The sequence below is a fragment of the Brassica oleracea genome, chromosome C8 (assembly GCF_000695525.1).
Source record: "Brassica oleracea var. oleracea cultivar TO1000 chromosome C8, BOL, whole genome shotgun sequence".
Classification (NCBI taxonomy): Eukaryota; Viridiplantae; Streptophyta; class Magnoliopsida; order Brassicales; family Brassicaceae; genus Brassica; species Brassica oleracea.
In genome coordinates, this window is record NC_027755.1 from 31,677,216 (window position 1) to 31,696,412 (window position 19,197).

At 35.6% G+C, this 19,197-nt stretch overlaps 2 protein-coding genes across 2 annotated transcripts; one reads left to right on the forward strand and one right to left on the reverse strand.

Annotated features, from left to right (window-relative positions):
* Positions 1-54: 54 nt before the first annotated feature.
* On the reverse strand, positions 55-3,303 carry LOC106311983 (carbon catabolite repressor protein 4 homolog 2-like). Its single transcript, XM_013749345.1, has 11 exons — positions 2,868-3,303; positions 2,028-2,778; positions 1,868-1,954; positions 1,707-1,790; positions 1,538-1,624; positions 1,357-1,443; positions 1,189-1,242; positions 1,008-1,099; positions 803-917; positions 567-714; positions 55-465 (listed from the first exon to the last, which is right to left on the reverse strand). Exons 1-11 carry the CDS (start codon positions 3,023-3,025, stop codon positions 320-322), a joined length of 1,809 nt encoding a protein of 602 aa, XP_013604799.1. The 5' UTR covers positions 3,026-3,303; the 3' UTR covers positions 55-319.
* Positions 3,304-9,272: 5,969 nt separating this feature from the next.
* LOC106312314 (ketol-acid reductoisomerase, chloroplastic-like) lies at positions 9,273-12,316 on the forward strand. Its single transcript, XM_013749791.1, has 9 exons — positions 9,273-9,631; positions 9,726-9,818; positions 10,165-10,230; positions 10,367-10,507; positions 10,590-10,817; positions 10,884-11,001; positions 11,085-11,392; positions 11,478-11,633; positions 11,705-12,316. Exons 1-9 carry the CDS (start codon positions 9,362-9,364, stop codon positions 12,068-12,070), a joined length of 1,746 nt encoding a protein of 581 aa, XP_013605245.1. The 5' UTR covers positions 9,273-9,361; the 3' UTR covers positions 12,071-12,316.
* The last annotated feature ends 6,881 nt before the right edge of the window (positions 12,317-19,197 follow it).

A 19,197-nucleotide genomic window follows, 5' to 3' on the forward strand; every position in this document is an offset into this window, starting at 1 on the left:
GCAAGACATATATGTTGATCTCAAACCATAACTTTACTAAAAATGGATAGGATAGATTAAAAAGCAAATGGATATCTCTTAATATTGACTGATCAAAATGACAAGGTTAGACAAAGAAAGAGACACAGAGGTCATTATAAGGAATGACCAACATCAGAAAGTGATATCTGCCTTTTACTTTGGATCAGAAACACTTTCGACCTTTTGTGCCATCTCTGTCTTAATCTGATTTTAAGAACAGGAAAACAAACAAAAAAAAGAGAAGAAAACTATCTGTAAGCGATTTGCCAAGGTGAAAAGGAAGGTGGTGGAGCTCCGGTTAGCGTCTGGTCCTAGGCATGCATCGAAACTCAGCTAAGAGTGCAATGTGACTAGAAGACCATTCCGGGGAAGGAAGAGCTGTATCCTTTCTCAATCCATCTTCATCTAGCAACTCCAATAAAGACTCCACCATTAATGTATCCGCTGAAACCAAAACAATACAAACCTTCCTGCTTAGCTTAGTTAACTCATTATTTTCCTGATGTAGTCTAAGAGGGAGAGGAGAGTTAGAAAATGGTGGGAACCTGTATAAAATATATAGTCATGAGTGCCAATGAAGTCCCTTGTGCAATTGGTAAACAAAGGCTCGTTTGTATTAAGATCCATTTTCCTTCTGTGTTGTTCCAATCCAATACCCATTACTGATCTCACAAACGATGAGTACGCACTCACCTGCAACAAATGCTCTTTATCAAAGATCCAGAAAAGAGGCAGAAAAAAAAACAAAAGGTACATTAACTGAAGAAGAAGAAAATGTTACCAGAGGCAGTTGATGAGTCAGTTTGGTTTGAGGACGCAGGATCCCAAGGGGATCAACCAATAGATCTGGGTGTTGTGGGTCAACCTTTCCATATACAAGAAGTGAATGAGGAGCACTGCAATCAAAATTCCAATAATATAGTTTAGCTTTTCTTCACCAATAGTCATTAAGAGAATACTCAGGACTCGGGAGAATTAACAAAAACCTCCCGGGAAGCGTATTGAAGTCTCCACATACAAGCATGGGAATATCGGCACTAGCCGCTATTTTCTCTAGCCCCTTTAATAACGTATGAACCTAAACTCAAAGGAGTAAAAATACATACAGTGAGATGAATACTAATTCTCTTGAGGTCAATGAAACTTGAGGTAGAGAGATGCACATACCTGCCAGAGCTTCACGTCCTTTAGCTCTTGTTGAACATTAACATGTGTGTTTGCCTACACCCCAACAAGTTACATCAACAAAATGAGACGCAAAGAGCAAGAACAGAAAAATAACTGAACAATTCTTCTCAACAAACTATTGAATGTGATGAAAAAGGGAAACTCTACCACACAGATAAGCTGGCGCTTCCCAGAGGCATCAGTAGGTTGATTACCAAACTTCGCTTCAAGAACAACTATCAACGCAATGTTATCCTACGACATAACAATCATCCAAATCAGTCATGTACAAACTAACTCTCTAATAATCAGCTGCGCCCAAAATAACGTATAGCATTGTCAAAACTACCTTCACAAGTCGGTTTAAAGCACTTCTCTTCTGAGCAGGAGGGATGATAGCCTCAGTCAAAGACTGAGCAGCCTTGTTGAATTCAACCTGGATTATTAACCGTCCCTAAATTAGTATGAGGATCAAAATAAGGTAGAGCGAGTAAACATATAGAAGAACAGATACAAACATCATATTTCTTGACATGTGCAAATCTATCCCTTCTGAAAAACGTTGCACATCCATCAATTGCACTTGTACTTCCGCTGAGAACCTACCAACAAAGTAAGTTACAGTTAAGAGATTTTCCAACATTAAAGGAAGGGAGCTTCTGGAATCCATGAACCTAACCTCATTAGTCTTCCTCTTGTATAGAGCTTGATACCCATGTTTATCCAACTCAGGAGCGAAAATTTCATGGAAATGATCACTTTGTACCTGCCAGATAAAGAAATAAGAATCAACATTTTTTTTCATTTCCAAAACTTAAAATGGTGAGCCGAGACAAAACCTCTTGAAGGCAGACAACATCAGCTCGATAAGCAACAATCTCCCTCAACAAATTCTGCCTTCTATAAGGCCAAGAAAGAGCCCAAGTAGGACAGTAACTGTAAAGCTCGCTACTCGCAGAAGTATCAGACAATATATTGTAAGAAAGAACAGTGAACGATCCTGCAGACTGAATCCGACCATCTTGATCCAAGTGACCACCCACCACATCAGCTCCATTAACAGGGATAAGCCTCCGAGGCCTCGGAGAAGGAGCAGGAATCACACGCGAAGTCATAATCGTACTAGGATGCCCCACAGACTGCTTACTCTCGGCAACAGCCACCACACACTCGAACTTCAACACGTAGCCAATATCATCAGCCGTAGGCGTGTACGTTTTGCAACCCCCGACCTCGACCAGCGTCTCTCCTCCGTTCTTCTGCGCGATGCTAGAAGGATAAAACGGCGTCGGTGGCCCGTTGAGACTCGACATTGAAGCAGACAAGGTGCTGGCGAGGACACCAGAGGCGGCGCTGCTGGCACGTGACAAGTCATTATTATTATCTTCCTCGTTGTTCCCGTTCTCAGCGGCTGCACGCTCGTGCAGAGTCTTGTGGTGCTGCCACGCGTCGGTAAAGCATTTGGGAGAGCAGTGGTAGCTTTTGGAGACGAGAGCTGGACGCTTCGAGCAGAAGACGCATTGCAAAGTGGCTTGCTCCGTCGGGTGGACGCTGCAGATCGTTACTTTCTTATCGCTCTGTACACGAAACCTAAATCGAGAAAGAAGGAATCTTTAAGATCAAAATTTGATTAAAACCCAATTCGGGGATTGGGTTAAAGGGAGGAGCTTTATTGTTACCATCTGTAACGGAGGAAGTAGCCTTCGAGGGGAGAAGACTCAGGGACATCTTCGGTGGCGGCGGACTTATCGGGGCGGCGGACGAGGACGTAAGGGGTTAGCTCGCAGCCCACGATGGGAATTTCGGAAGGGAGGTGAACTCGGATCACGCTAAGCATTGCAGAGTAGCAGTAGCCAAGAAGAGAATCGAATGTGTTGAGGCTGATCGAACATTTACTTTGACCTAAAAACCCTAGATTTTATTTGTCTCTCTCAGTAACAAACCAACTTGGATCTTTGAGAAAAGTAAGAAGAAAATAAAAGGAATTGAAAAGGGAAAGAGAATTAAAACTTGAAAATTTGAGAATCCGAGGAAAATCTTTTAATTGTTAGAGTAGAGATGTGGATCGATTCTCACGCTGATAATGGGAAAAAAAATATCAATCAAAGAGGATCTATCGTATAGAGAAAATAAAAACTATTACATTGGAGGACCCAAGAAAATTATTTTTATATTGATTTAATATTATATAATTTTTTTTTGTTGTTTTTCTGTGTGGAGGTAATTAAAACTTTCAAAGGAATTTGGTTTTGGCGCTGAAATTTTGAAGAAAGTAAAGCAATTTTTTTAAAAAAAAAACTCAATTCATGGAGAAGAGACAAAACTGTTATTAACCATTGTACATTGAGATTTAATGGTTTGTAGTTTCCCCTACCGGTAATAGAAAAAAAAAAACTTGAGAAAAGTAGATGAGTGCTCAACAACACCTTCACTAAAATGCAGTGCAATTTTCTTCTTGGTGATCAAGAGTCAAACACACGTTGCATATTTATTTCAATATATCCAAGTCTGATTAAAACCAAGTAAATAGTCAAACCATGATTTGTGTTTGAATCAGCTGGTTTACGGTTTAAATCAACCCCTACTACGGTTATGAATGGGAGCTTTTTTCAAAAATTATATAATCACAACTTCAGAGAAAGTCTTGAGTTTGGCAATTGTACAGAAGGTGTGGTCACTTTCTCAGTACCAAGCAATCCAAACTTTGATCAGTCACATAACTCACAAAACTATATTTTTTTGTATGGTTAAAACTATATTTAGCTTCTTGTTCTTTTTCCTTCTCTACTTCTTCTCGCTTTGTATCTAAATCTTGATGTTCAGACGATCTTTGGAGGCCGAGGCTTGATGGAGCCTTTTGAGCAGTTGTGGCAGGAGAAAGTGGTCAAGGAGGTGGAGGCGGAGGGGTGATCGAAGGAAGAGATTTCAATGGCTCTTATCCTCCAACGTGAGATTACTCAGACTCTTCTCTACCAACTTAGACTTTGTCTCTTTATCACTCCTCTGTTTCAATCATTTCAATGTGAAAAAAAAAAAAACAAGAAACAGAACATGTATCTAGCGCAATAACTGTATAACGCCCCGACCGTCCACGGCTAATGGGCCACCCACGTCCGCTCTCTCGGTCCGTGGGCCCCATCCCATCCCATCCGACGGTCGGTCCGTTAATTTCTGAAGGCTTGAAATCATTGTTTACTGACCCTGCAATCACCACCCGACCTTTTCCCATGCTTTGGCCTCACTCGCACGCTATCGCGAATCACTTCACGATAGGTCAATCATCCTTCCACTACTCCAGCTCAAGCACGCTTAACTCTGGAGTTCTTTCAGGATGTGCTCCGGAAAAGGTAAGTCAACTTTAGTGACAGAGGTAGCCAAATCAATTCTCTTAAGCTTTTTCACATATCACAACTCGGGATGTTACAATTCACCCCCTCTCAAAAACGCAACGTCCTCGTTGCGCTCCACGACAGGTCTCAAGACGCCTCTCAGGTCATAACTGAGATGGTTAACCAGCTCTGATACCACTTATAACGGCCCGACCGCCCACGGCTAATGGGCCACCCACGCCCGCTCTCTCGGCCCGTGGGCCCCATCCCATCCGACGGTCGGTCCGTTAATTTCTGAAGGCTCGAAATCATTGTTTACTAGCCCTGCAATCACCACCCGACTTTTTTCCATGCTTTGGCCTCACTCGCACGCTATCGCGAATCACTTCCCGATAGGTCATTCATCCTTCTAGTGGCGATGAAACATCAATTTATGATGGTGGTAGCTCCTTATCTAGTGACTACAACTCGTCTTGCTATCCTTGAGGTTTGCTATAGATTTCAATATGGATTCAATTTGTCCAAATTTTGTATTTCAAGCTTTAAACAATTATCATTGATATATGAATTGATATTTTCTTCGTTTTATGTTACTCTAGTTATGATGTTTAAGAAAATATCTCTGAAATAAACTTATTATGAGTTTTATATTTTTAGCTAACAAATTGATGATAAGTTGATTAGTGAACCTAACAAAATTATTTATTAATGCATATTAACTATAGGATAATTGCATTGTATAACAAGAAAATATAATCCACACAAGTATATCAAAGCATTGTTTGAATATGCTTATGTGAATTTTTTATTTCTCGTAGGTTATTAAAATTTTAAATATTTTTACATAATATTTGATTAAAAAACTTTACAATGTCTTATATAAAAAGGTATATAGCATCTTTGGCTGTTCTTTCTTATTTATTGATTTGGTAAATTTATATTTTCGTAAGTTGATGTGTTTAAAATAGTCCTTTGTAAGAAATTTTAATTTTTTTCTTCCGAAGCTTCTGATAATGTATGTTGTATTGTCGAAGTAAAATCTTTAAAAAGAAAAAGAAAATTAAGGCGAGCAATAATTTTCCTACCGTTGGTTGACTAAAAAAAACTACAAAGTATCTCTTTTTTTTTTTAATGAATGTTAAATTTATTCATGCAAAAACATATTTACATCATGTGCAGCTGTTTATGAATCAAAGAATCAAACTCATAAAACTAAGAGACAAAATTCCTATGATTAAGGATCCACTCTAGATCCAAACCATACTGCAAGCCCTCCCTCCATTTTCCCCTTTCCTTGGAGTGAAAGCAACCAAAGCCTAACAGTTTTGTCCACAAACTTTGCTAGACACTGAGCTTCTCTTTCTTGCTCACCATGTCGTCGGGTGTTGCGCTCTCTCCATATTGAGTGAACAGCTGCTTGGAAAACATACCGAAAAAGGAAGTTCTTTATGGGAGTAAGCCCCGGCCTGGTGATGATCGCAATGAGCTGACTCCAGTATGTGGTGAATCTGTTTTGCAACAAACCCTCCGCAAGAGCCTTCCAGATCTGTCTTGTGTACCTGCAGCTGAAGAATAGATGTTCACGGGTTTCTTCAGCTTCATTACACAGAGTACAGGTCGCATTTATCCCAGTGTTCCATAGCCGTATTTTGTCTCCAGTTTGCAGTCTGTTGAGCACATCAATCCAGACAAGGAAGGAGAACTTTGGAGTCGAATGGGTGAACCAGATGCCATTGCTCCAGTTGCAGGCTTGGTGGTATTGGCGAATTTGTTCCCAGGTTCTTTTAGCATAAAATCTATTTACAAATCTGCCTTCCTCTTGCTTCCATAGAGCAATGTCATCACCTTGGTTCGCAGCCAACCGAAGAGTTTCTATTTCATTCTCCACCTCATTTAAAATTCTCACTTTGTGCCTTCTCCTTCTTCATTGTCTACCAAGAACATCTGACACTAAGGCATTATCAACGATGCCTAACTCAATCAGGCCGCGATCACCGAGAGCAACTTTGAGGCGACCATGCTTGGACCAGACATCATACCAGAAGGAAGTATCCCTACAAGAAAATACTAGTATTGCAAAAGTCTATACTTTGTTGCAAACATAGAGATTGCAACGAAATCTCAACAAATTTTATCTTGTTGTTGATTGAGTGTTGCAAAATCATATTTGTTGCATAAATATTGCAAAATTTGCAATAAATTATGTTCTTGTTATATTTGTTGTATTAATGTGATGAAAAAGTTGTAGCAAACTTAAAGCAAAATTACAATGTTTATTTGCTACTCCACGTCGTTGTAAATCATTGCTACAAAACACATATAGCAAGCACTATTGCAAATTTCTAACAATTATTTATTAAAATCTATTTCAACTATAAATATATATCGTAGATATTTTGCAACAATAATCTAAACAATTTTTTTATACTATTATATGCAACAATTTGCTTTTTGAATTATTACTACAATTTATAGTCCAATGCAACGTATGGTTGAATTGTTTATCTTGTAATGTGCATTGGTTTTCTTTTCACGGGTATAATTTTTTTTTTAAATATTTTCTACCTGATTAATTAAAATCATAATACGCTGGTTAGTTGAATAAAAATCATATTAAACAGATTATTAGATAAATCTTGTAACAACTAAAATAACCATATTTTTAACAATCAAAGACGAAACCGCCCAACAAATTATAATTACTTTTACTAAATAAATCAAATACAAAAAATGAGAGATTGTTTTTTTACACCCATCGATTGTGAGGACAAAATATTTTTCATTATTTGCTCTATTTCTTCAAGCTTCTCTATCCTTTTTGACGAATGCTGCTCTTGGAAGATCTTTTCTAAAGATATCAGAAAATTCACCACTGATTAGAATGACTGCTGAACATAAGAATAATGTAATTAAGAAAAAAAAAATTATAAGGCACTCAAAAGAAATAATTATAAGCCTCACAGACTTTTTGACTACTAAACATACATCAAATTAACTGAAATAATCTGACTCAAGTAAAAGCTAAAACACAGGTTTGTGTTATCTTGATCTGAGAATATGCCAACAAACACACACCTGATCCTTATACTCGTCTAGTGAAACTGGAAATGCTATAGTAAATATAGAAATGTATGTGTGTGGCTTATAATTATAGATAGAGATTTGGGCTATGTATTTGTTTGTATTCCAGAGAAAGTTTGGAATAAATATAGAGACATAGAAAGCAGAATGACATATATATAAATGTACAAGCGTAAATCTAATCGTGATTATATATTAAAAAAAAAAAATGTAATCGTGAGAATATTTGATCCAAATTTATACTTATCTAAAGAAGATTCTGAATTGTTAGATAACTGAATATCAAGAAGGTTGTTATTAGTTTGATTAGAATATTTATTACTATTTTAAAATATTTTTAATGAAAATCAAACGTGGAAATAGGCTATGCGTAATATTTTCTCGGTTGTGGATATGCACAAAACCTAATCATTATGAAAACATATATTGAGCTGAATCAAATGGATATAAACTAGACCAAAAACATTCATCATTCTCAAATCATACTTAGGTTTAATAAAATAAGTTAATAGTATAGCAAGCCAAAACTAATTAATTTATATAATATGTATTTATCAACACCTTGACCAAATAAAACAGAGACTAACCACGGTTCTGATTAAGAGTTAAAAATCCAAAATATATAATTGTCACGCTTGTCATAAGAGTTCTTCTAAATTGTTACATACTTGCCATATTTTTTTAACGCAAAACAACGTGAACTCATTATCGTTGAATAGTTCTCACAAATTTACAATTATGATATAATTGTGATTTATGGTCATCATTACAAAATATTTGCAAAAACTGTTGCAAATTTTTAACAAAAAATAAAAGTTGCAGATGTATGTTATAATATCCAACTTTTCTTGTAGTGTATGTTTCCCATTCCCTACTTCCATCCGGAGAAACTGTGTTGCAAGTTCTCGATGCTTGAGAAGTTTTCTCCAAACCCATGAGCCAGAGGTTGTAGTACTGCTGACTGACCAAAAGGATCCCTTCCTGATGAGATAGCAATGAATCCAACGGACCCATAACGAAGCTTTTTCAAAAGAGCTTCGCCATATTAGCTTCAAGTAGAAAACGGTGTTCATTTCCTTTAGCGGTCTTATTCCCAAAGCTCCCTCATTTTTTGGCAAACATAGATCCTTCCAACAGAGTTTTGCTTTTGATGATTTGAGCTCAGGGCCTGACCAAAGAAAGGCTGAACAGAGGCTCTCAATATCCTTCAGGCAACTGCTTGGTAGGGTGAAAGCTTGCATCCAGAAGTTGGTCATGGTGGTAATGACAGAGTTGATGAGTTGCAATCTACCGGCGTGGGAGAGAAATCTTCTGATCTTCTCAACCAGAGGCATGTAGTCAGTGATCGTCATACGCTTTGTGAGTAGGGGAATACCCAAGTAGCGGACAGGTAAACTACAAAGTATCAATATATAGTAATTCTTTTTTTGTTTGACATAAAAGGTTATTCCATTCAATAAATTGTAATTCAAGTTTTCTTACTTTCATATATTTACAGATGCGCATTCTGGACCTCCTTGACATTGTTCTTGTATTCATAATAGTTGACTCAACAGTACTCAAGTTTTTTACTTCATGGGCCGTCGTAACTAATAAGGCTATAGGCCCATTATAGATGCGGTGGGCAAATCTGTTTTTGATCGATGTGCGTCTCTTCATGGTGCTGAGTAGGTTGTTGGTGTCAGTGTGTGAGCGTGGTCCCTTTATTAATTAATTAATCTGCTCCTCCTCTCGCAGACGCTTTGCTACACTTGAGATAACAGATGGCGGCTGCAACTTCATCCATCGCTCCTCCCCTCTCATGCCCATCCAAAGCCCTTAGGACATCGAAAGCCACAAGCTTGGCTTTTGGTTTCGTCTCGTCTACTTCAAAGTCTCTGAGGTCGCTCACTGCCACCGTCCCTGGAAATGGAACCGGATCTTCCCTCTCCGCGAGAATGGTTGCGTCGTCTGCGGTCAGAGCACCCGTGTCTCTCGATTTCGAGACGTCTGTGTTCAAAAAGGAGAAAGTCTCTCTCGCTGGCTACGATGAGGTTGTTTCTCCTTTTTCACCTTACGCTTTCTATTAAAAGTCCGGTCTTTTGAGGGTTTGTTAATTGAATGTTGATGTGAATGTGTTTGTTTTAGTACATTGTGAGAGGAGGAAGGGACTTGTTCAAGCATCTTCCTGATGCTTTCAAAGGGATTAAGCAGATTGGTGTCATTGGCTGGGGCTCTCAGGTATATATCTCTTTGTGCTTTGCTTAGTCAACATGTTTATGGTTTGGATACTGCTCACTGATTTGTGGGTTCGTTACTTTAAGACGCAAAGCTAGCAACTTTAACGAGGTTTTGTTTTGTTAACTAATAGTTTATCCTCCAAATAGCTTGAAACTTAGCTATGACTTTTGTTTACACTGGAAGATAGTTTCTTGATCACTTCATGGGAATAAAATTGGTGATAATTGAAGTGTTTTTGTTCAGACTGTGTTGATATAATTGAGTTTGCACGGTGTTAATATAATTGGGTTTGAATGGGCAAATTGAAATAGATACTGTCTCGTGCTAACTGAATGTATGTTTGCAGGGACCTGCTCAAGCTCAGAATCTAAGGGATTCACTTGTGGAGGCTAAGTCTGACATTGTTGTTAAGGTACTAATCCCCAACCTGATGTGTAGGCTTCATTCTTTTGTTTTTAATTAGAATGTGTCTTTTGCTTTCTGCTGTTACTTGAAGGCTAGGCCCTGACTTGGTTTCCTTTTTTTTTTTTTCTCGGATGGAAATGTAGATTGGGCTTAGAAAGGGATCTAAATCGTTTGAGGAGGCACGTGCTGTTGGCTTCACCGAAGAGAGTGGTACTTTGGGTGATATATGGGAAACTATCTCTGGCAGCGATCTTGTATTGCTTTTGATCTCTGATGCTGCTCAGGTTAGTGCATTTCAGAATCTTCATTATCTTGCTCCTTGGTGTATTTCTACGTTTGATTCTAGTGCATATTGTTTTTTCTCAGGCTGATAACTATGAGAAAATATTCTCACACATGAAGCCAAACAGCATTCTCGGCTTGTCACACGGGTTTCTACTAGGGCATTTACAGTCAATGGGACTTGATTTCCCAAAGAACATCAGCGTGGTAGCTGTTTGCCCTAAGGGAATGGGTCCATCCGTTAGGAGGCTTTATGTCCAAGGCAAAGAAATCAACGGTGCTGGAATCAACGCTAGTTTTGCAGTCCACCAGGTAAAGTTATACAGCTAAAGCTATTTATACCTTCCTGTGTTCATTTTTCTCGCTATCTGTTTGCAGGATGTTGACGGTAGAGCCGCTGATGTTGCTCTGGGATGGTCAGTAGCACTTGGTTCTCCTTTTACTTTTGCTACTACTCTTGAGCAAGAGTACAAGAGTGACATCTTCGGAGAAAGAGGTGAGTCTGGACCTCACTTATAAACTTTCTTTCTATAGCTCAATCCTATACTTAAAACCTATCTTCTTGTTGTTTGTTAATAGGTATTTTGCTTGGTGCGGTTCACGGAATCGTGGAGTCTCTCTTTAGAAGGTACACTGAAAATGGAATGAGCGAAGACTTAGCTTACAAGAACACAGTAGAGTGCATCACAGGAACAATCTCAAGGACTATCTCTACTCAGGGCATGTTGGCTGTCTACAACTACTTGTCTGAAGAAGGCAAAAAGGACTTCGAGACTGCATACAGTGCATCCTTCTACCCTTGTATGGAGATTCTCTACGAATGTTACGAGGATGTAGCAGCTGGCAGCGAGATCCGGAGTGTTGTCTTGGCCGGTCGTCGCTTCTATGTAATATAACTCATCTTTCAAACTTCTTGTTTCTAACATTTACTCAAAACACAGTTCCTTGATGGCTTTTACTTGCTTGTAACAGGATAAGGAGGGATTGCCTGCATTCCCGATGGGTAAGATTGATCAGACAAGAATGTGGAAGGTCGGTGAACGTGTCAGGAAGTCCAGACCAGCTGGTGACTTGGGTCCGTTGTATCCCTTCACCGCTGGAGTTTACGTTGCCCTTATGATGGCTCAGGTATGTATATATGTACGTCTTTTTATTTATATTCGGATTAGTTTCTGTTCTAAATCTTGATTCATTGTTAGATTGAGATCTTGAGGAAGAAGGGTCACTCATACTCGGAGATCATCAACGAGAGTGTGATTGAATCTGTTGATTCTCTCAATCCGTTTATGCACGCTAGAGGAGTGTCCTTCATGGTGGACAACTGCTCGACCACAGCGAGATTGGGATCGAGGAAATGGGCACCGAGGTTCGACTACAACCTGACTCAACAAGCTTTGGTGGCTGTGGACAGTGGTGCACCAATCAACAAAGACTTGATAAGCAACTTCTTTGCTGATCCAGTCCATGGTGCTATCGAGGTCTGTGCACAGCTCAGGCCTACCGTTGATATCTCTGTGCCTGAAGATGCAGATTTTGTTCGACCTGAGCTGCGTCAGTCTAGCTGAGTGAAGGGTTGAATGATTATTATCAGTTTCTTTTGATGTAACGTTTTAAAAAAACAAAGGCAAAAGGGTTTTGGAAGGTTTAGGCGTGAGTGTTTCGTTTTGGACGGTTTGAATAATGATGTCTCTTTGTCTCTTTGGACGTTCCATTAATGGAATGTTCTCTTATGTTCTGTCTGCTTTGGTTAAATCTTCTTACACTCCTTAAAGGGTTTTATGGCGGAAATAAATTACTATATTAAGGTATTATTTTTATGTTGTAAGGTTTTAAAGTATAAATTGTTTGTTGTTCATTTATAAAAGAGAAATACCATCAAATTACACTAGGTCAAAAAAATAACACAAGGGATAAAATCTTTAAAATACCATCATTAATGAGTAAAATAAAGATATTATATATTAGGGTTTAAGACGTTCAAATATATATATATATATTAGATTTAAGGTTTAGTGATTAAAGTTTAAGTTTAGTATTTAAAGAATGAGATTAAAGCCAGGATTTAGGGTGTATGATAATTTTATTTTTATTGATTAATAAATGTTATTTTGAAAATTTTACTTTTTGAATGCTATTTTGTGACACTTTTTTATTAAAAAATCTATTATGCAGTTTGTCCTTTATAAAAAAAATCATTTTATGTTTTTAAAAAAAGTTATAAACATTTTAATTTATGATGTTTTTGGTAAAGATTTATGATGTTTATAACTCAAATGATAAAAAAAAATTTATTAAAATTTATTAAAAAATATAAATATCTATAAGGTTTATAAAATATTCATAGTGGATTGGAGTGAATATATGTATATACTATATAGTCATTAATTTCCAAATTTTATTATATATACATATTGTTACAATCAGAAATAATTTGTGCTTTTCTATTCAAAATTAAAGATATATAGGACTTGGCAGAGCACAATGCTTTTGTCTCTCTCTTTTTACTGTGAAATGAAAGAATCTAAATTATTAGAATCACATGTATTGACATGTGCTCTCCCTCCCCTCTGCACATTTTCATGATATGTCAAGTCCTTTTCCCTTTCCCTCCATTTTTTCTTTTTAAAAATAAGATATAAAAAAATCCATAAAGCTTATGTAAACAAAGAGAGAAAAGAATCAAAATAAATAAATAGAATTTTCTCCAATCATATGATAGTGTGGCTCAAGAAATAGAGAAAGAGAATACCAACATGTGTAGCCAATCATATTGCATACTTCTTTCCCCACATTTCATGTTCATTTATCCCATAAAAAACACTAAAAACAAACTTTTATCTTCTCTGTTCAAACTTGCTTTCCAGAGTTCTTAACGTCCTAGTGTCCAACGGATAAGTGAGTAACCAAAAATAATAGTAGATGATAACCAAAGTTTTGGGGTAAGCTTATAATATGTATCTATCATCTCTCTAGTCTCCGTGACATATGCTGACTGAGTAACCAAAAATAATATGTCGTTTAGCGCATTCTAACACTAGAAGTGCATGACTATTAATTATTATGATAAATTTAGTTAATTTTGAAGAAAAAGGTTTACTGAGTAATTAATGGAATCCCATGAAGAGATCATTACCCTTTTAATTTGATTATTTTTGGTTCGTTTGTAAAGACAAAATCTTGGTGTTTAGTGTCAAGAATCATACATGATCTTGATTTGACACCAATGTTTTGTAATTATTTCTGTCAACAGTAATACCAGTTCAACCTTTTTTCTTCTTCTTGAATACCAGTTCAACCTTGATATCTACATTAATCATATTCGGCATATACAAGTAACCCTATACATGTTAATAATTTTCATCAAGGAAAAAAAAAACAACAGTTAACATGAAACATTCTTAAGATGTTTTCATATTGTTTTGATATATGTTTAGGTAAAAGATTCTCGACCTTCGTATATTAGTTATTAGAGCACCCTGGTTTGTGTATCTACCTCGAGTATCTAAAAGTATATTTACGTATATATTATTTATGTGTATGCAAATGCGGGGTTCTAAGCTTTACGGAAATCGTAAACCAAAAAAACTAGTTATGGTGATATTTTTGGTTACGTTTTCCGTAAATTTTAGAACCCCAAAGTTACATACACATATATAATATATACATATACATAAATATACTTTTAGATAATTTGAGATAGATATCTTCAACGAGGGTGCTCTTGGTTTATTAACTATTTTCTACTGCCTAATGAAGTAAACTATGGAATGACATGTAAACAACATGTATATAATCAGAAACTAACTTTACTCGAGTTTATATCAAACTTGTTCCGATTAACAAGAAATATATTTTAAATTCGATACACCGGCATGTGAAATGTTAAACAAACAGCACACATATCGTGCATAGTATACGAAAAGCTCTTCAACTTTTTCCTTGTTCATGATTATAAGAAACCAAAAAAGAACAATTTGAATAAACTCCTTAACTAATGATGTTTATTGATGATGATAAAGAAGAGGATTCACAGCTTGTGAGCATATGCTCACATGCTCGAGCATATAAAACCTAAGGTGGCAACCAATAAGGGTCACTGCAATAATCTTGTTAACTTGATTAATGGTTCTAATTACTAATATAACTATATAATTTGTATTTATTATATCTTATAAATAAGCCTACTTGCATATTTCTCTTTCTCATTTCCGTTATTGATAAATGTATATTGACAGAATACTAATGGTATTGGGTTACGTTACCTTTTATAAATTATACCATAAAGGATATGAACAGTAGTTATTCATATATTGGTACTTTGACAAAAGGACCTATAATAATTGATACTCAAATTAATATATACAATGTTTATTATCATTTGGAAAAATAACAGGATCCAAATTAACTCTATTGATTTCAACATGCATCAAAAATATAATTTCAATTTGATAAACATATTATAACAACTCTAAAACATGTCTTTAATTAGTCTTCACATACACATACATGTAACTGTGTGCATCAAAAAGTAAAAATGTATTTGTTAAGACTTAAGATCAGATAATATAAATAACTAGTTTTGTCTAGAGCAGTGTCGATTAAACGTGCAACATTTTCATTTATATAAAAAATGCGAGTTGGATGGTAATGCGATCTACATATATTCTTACTTACTGTATTTGCACTGACATCATTTCGTTATGAGATAAAAATATGAATGATGAAACATTGGATACCCTTAATGACCAGATAGCCAAGCATTGTTTGTCGTTAACTAAAATAAAACAATTTAAACAGATAATACACATACGTGGTTTATTTGTCGTTGTATATACTATCAAGAATCATTTTGTTTATTTACTCTGTTAATTACACATACCGTTAGACCAAATCAGAATATTACATATATAATTGCTGGAACTATACATATATTTTTCTATTAGGTGCCTAGATCGTTGTGACGTCTAGTTAATCCTGTAAGCAAGTAGATCCTTCAATAAATAAAAATCTCCAGCTCGATATTAATAAAATTGAGATCGAAGAATCAACCTATGTGAGTATTTTTAATACAACCGTCGTCATTTGGTGAACATTATTATTATTATTATTTTTTTTTTCTAGTGAACATTAGATCATCTTTATCCGAGGATACTAAAGGGTTTCTTAGCGTGTGGATTCCGCGTAGAACCCATTTTTTTTTAAGAAACCGGTTACAAAAACTACTAAATAGTAGTCGGTTCTTAAGGGTTTCTTACACTGTTCGCGGGCTCCACTAACACGTGGCGGCTCACGATTGATTCATTTATTTATTTTTTTTTTCTAAATTCGAAAAAAAAAAAAAAATAATAATAATTAAGAAACCTCGTTTGGGGTTTCAGGGATAGGGATAATGATGCTTTTAGACACACACAACAAAATTATCATCCCGTATATCCGACATGGCGAGATGTTTAAGATAGTATTAAGTTCTTCAGTTCTCATATACTTTTAGACATATAAAAAATACTTAAAAGTTAAAAATATTCACGTAGACTACTTATGTATTCGGTGTATTTTTCATAACGATTAACGAAGTTCATGTGTGTTTTTCTTGTCGACATGTGTTTTTTTTTACCTTTTATCGTATACTTTTTTCTTATTTCGTTGTTTTGCGTCGTGAAATTTTTGATTGGATAACAATTGAGCACACGTCATGTTCGATTCTTAAAATACCTATATATGCGGGTCCTTGTTCTTCCAGCACACCACTAACAATTAAGACCATGCCTTGAAACATTAGGAGCATTATTTTAACTAATTTTCTTATAAGTAAAATTAATTATGTATATAGTATGTTCCCCAACGGGAGGAAAAGGGGATTTTCTCCTCTCTGTTTTTTTTTTTGTTTTTTCTGCTGATTTCTCCTTTGTGTTTTTAATAGTACAACTTTTTGTTTATTATTCTAATCAGTAATCACCGAGCATGATGGTCTAAGAAGATGTAAAACCATAATAATTACCTTCTAACCACTCACTCATAATTACAATTTTACTCACCATTCCACTTTTATCGATTCTGATTGGGTCATAAATTGCGGCCAACATCAATATTATTTGGTATTTTGTTTAATCCTTTTATGGAAAAATGATTTGGCCACATGGTATTGACATGGGATTAATTCTCTCATTGTTTTTAGAACCTAATCTATACTTTCTATTTATATAGTAACTCCAAGATACCTATACATCTTTTATAATTTAATATGTTTTAAAAAATTGTTGTAGTGTAGTTTTTCTTTTGAGAAAAATGGTTGTAATGTAGTTCCTAAATGATAGGTGTTCCGTATGTTTTAAGTTTTTTCACTTCCAGCGCCAAAACAAGGTTTAATATACAATCTTCTTGGACTCTTCTTGGATTTGATGTGTACCCACATCAGTCATAGGTTCGATTCCCACTGAAATTAAATTATCGCTATTTGGCCAGTGTGAACTTGGGCTTCGACCCAAGTGGTTTACATGATGGCTATAACAGATGATTGGTCCATCTCCTGGCATTAGTCAAAAGATATTTCAAACTCGGATCAGGCAGTGTGGTACGCTTTCGGACTAGTTCACTCTGTAGTACTAAGTGCGTTCTTCCCGGGGCCGACCGGATCAGCCGATAGGGTTTATAAAAAAAAAAGGGTTTAATATACAAAAAGAAAGAATAAAAAAAAATATACTGTATATATGCAATGAATAAAATCAATAATGAGTTTTAAATATTCCTTATTATTAGTATGTGAAAGGTGCCCATCGGTTAATGATTATTTTTATTTGGGGACCAATTTTTTTTTTGTTATGAATATGTACTTTGATGTTTCTACATTCTAGTTCTGGTCAAAGTTGAAAAAAGCCGGTTTGATTGATCCGAAATTTGGAGCCACTCATGTCACGGACCGTTTGGTATGGGGACATGTCCGTCGCCCATATTGGTTTGGCGGAAATATGGGACCGCTCTCTCTTTATTCCGTCCGGTTTAGCGGGGATTACTCCGTTTAAATTTATTAGACGGCGTTAATACATTCGGCGTGCTTAGCTGGCAACTGTAGCAAAGAGGTTAAGAAACAGCTGGCATGGTCACTCTCTGCACGTGGCCAGAGTCGAGCTTATTTACAATAGTACCCCTATTCGGGATTTCATTATACACTTATGCTTTATTTGTTCTGTATTATACAGCTATAAGCCTATAACGAACTATATAAGTAATTAAATATATTTTTTGGGCAAAATAATAAAATGTAATATATTCGAACACCAATTAAAGTTGCAAATAAATAAATATTTTCCTTATTTATTAAAAAAAATAAAAGAACATGAAATTAGGAGGCTTTCTTTTTTGAAGAATGCCAGCTAATAGCTACGCATCAGTAAATGAGCCTTCACATCTCTTTTGCTTTATTTTTCCATGATTTCTGATTTTGGTTTCTGTTCTTTTGCTCTCTTCTACGTATAGAATTATGCTTTTTTTCTTTTCATTTTCGGGTGAATGTATAAAGAATATAATCTTCATATTCTGTTTTTCTTTTTGCACAAAAACATTGTACGGGATAGTATTATGTCATAAAAGCACTTTGTAACATTTAATTATTCATATAAAGTTGAGGTTTCAAAATCTTTCACAATATTTGGAGCTAGCCGCTAGTTTGCTGATCCATTTGTTGCAAAAGAAGATTTCATCCTCGGGCTTTCTGTATTGGAATTGCTCATGCAAGAGTTACATACAATACAGGAAAAGGAACATAACTAGGTCGTATCTAGACATCCAATTATCAAATCTTGATCATACAAAACGACGAGGATGGGTTTCTTGATTATTCACAGTTATAATCTGAATCTACTAATCTAACAAATTATTTCTACAAAGATTCATGCACAACGTCAACGTGAACAAACGAAAATAGGTTTCTATCAACAAAACTGCCCATTAAAAATCTGATATTTCTTCATACTTTGAATGTCGAGTTCTTGATTTAGACGCACTCAAAGTTTTTTGTTTGTTTGTTTGAAAATCACTCAAAGTTCTTTGATCAAACGAGGACAACAGACCTTTATTCAGTTTGAACAACAAAGAAACTTTGAATGTCAAGTTTAATTTAGACACATGAGGTGTTATTGGTTTATATATTTTGATTGATTTAAAAATCCATGTAGTATTTATAAATGCAAGTAAAATATACATATTTAAAAAAAAATTCGGATTAGTATTTAGTAAATCCGGAGGTTTACCCTCGGATTTGAGTATTTGTATTTTTAACAAAAAAATCCAACCAAATTCCATTATAAAATCAAATTTATTAGTAAATCCGTACGATAGAATAACACTTGATTTGATATATAATTTATGAATTATGAAACCAATAACACATGATTTTAATACAGATTTGAAAATCATAAAACCAGTAACACTAGATTTAGTTCGGATTTTCAAATTCATAAAAATACAACAATCAATAACCCTTACTCAACATTTTCTTTTTTTGAACACTACTCAAAGTTCTTCGAGCAAACGAGAACAACAAACATTATTTAGTTTCTCAACAACATAAAGATCCCACTTTAGCTTTGACCACAACAACTAAATGTTCAATTAATGCAGCGGTGAGACTCTTGTATTATATACTTCTGATAGGGAAAATCGCATTTTTAACCTCAAAGGTGTAAAAAGGTAGCAC

Excerpts from the sequence above, each read along its gene's own strand:
- LOC106311983 (XM_013749345.1), bottom strand. The coding sequence starts at position 3,025 with ATGCTTAGCGTGATCCGAGTTCACCTCCCTTCCGAAATTCCCATCGTG. Across the intron at positions 1,955-2,027 it reads ATGTTGTCTGCCTTCAAGAG|GTACAAAGTGATCATTTCCA; the intron begins GTTTTGTCTCGG and ends TTTATCTGGCAG. Across the intron at positions 918-1,007 it reads TTCAATACGCTTCCCGGGAG|TGCTCCTCATTCACTTCTTG; the intron begins GTTTTTGTTAAT and ends TTTTGATTGCAG.
- LOC106312314 (XM_013749791.1), top strand. The coding sequence starts at position 9,362 with ATGGCGGCTGCAACTTCATCCATCGCTCCTCCCCTCTCATGCCCATCC. Across the intron at positions 10,508-10,589 it reads TGATCTCTGATGCTGCTCAG|GCTGATAACTATGAGAAAAT; the intron begins GTTAGTGCATTT and ends GTTTTTTCTCAG. Across the intron at positions 10,818-10,883 it reads CTAGTTTTGCAGTCCACCAG|GATGTTGACGGTAGAGCCGC; the intron begins GTAAAGTTATAC and ends ATCTGTTTGCAG.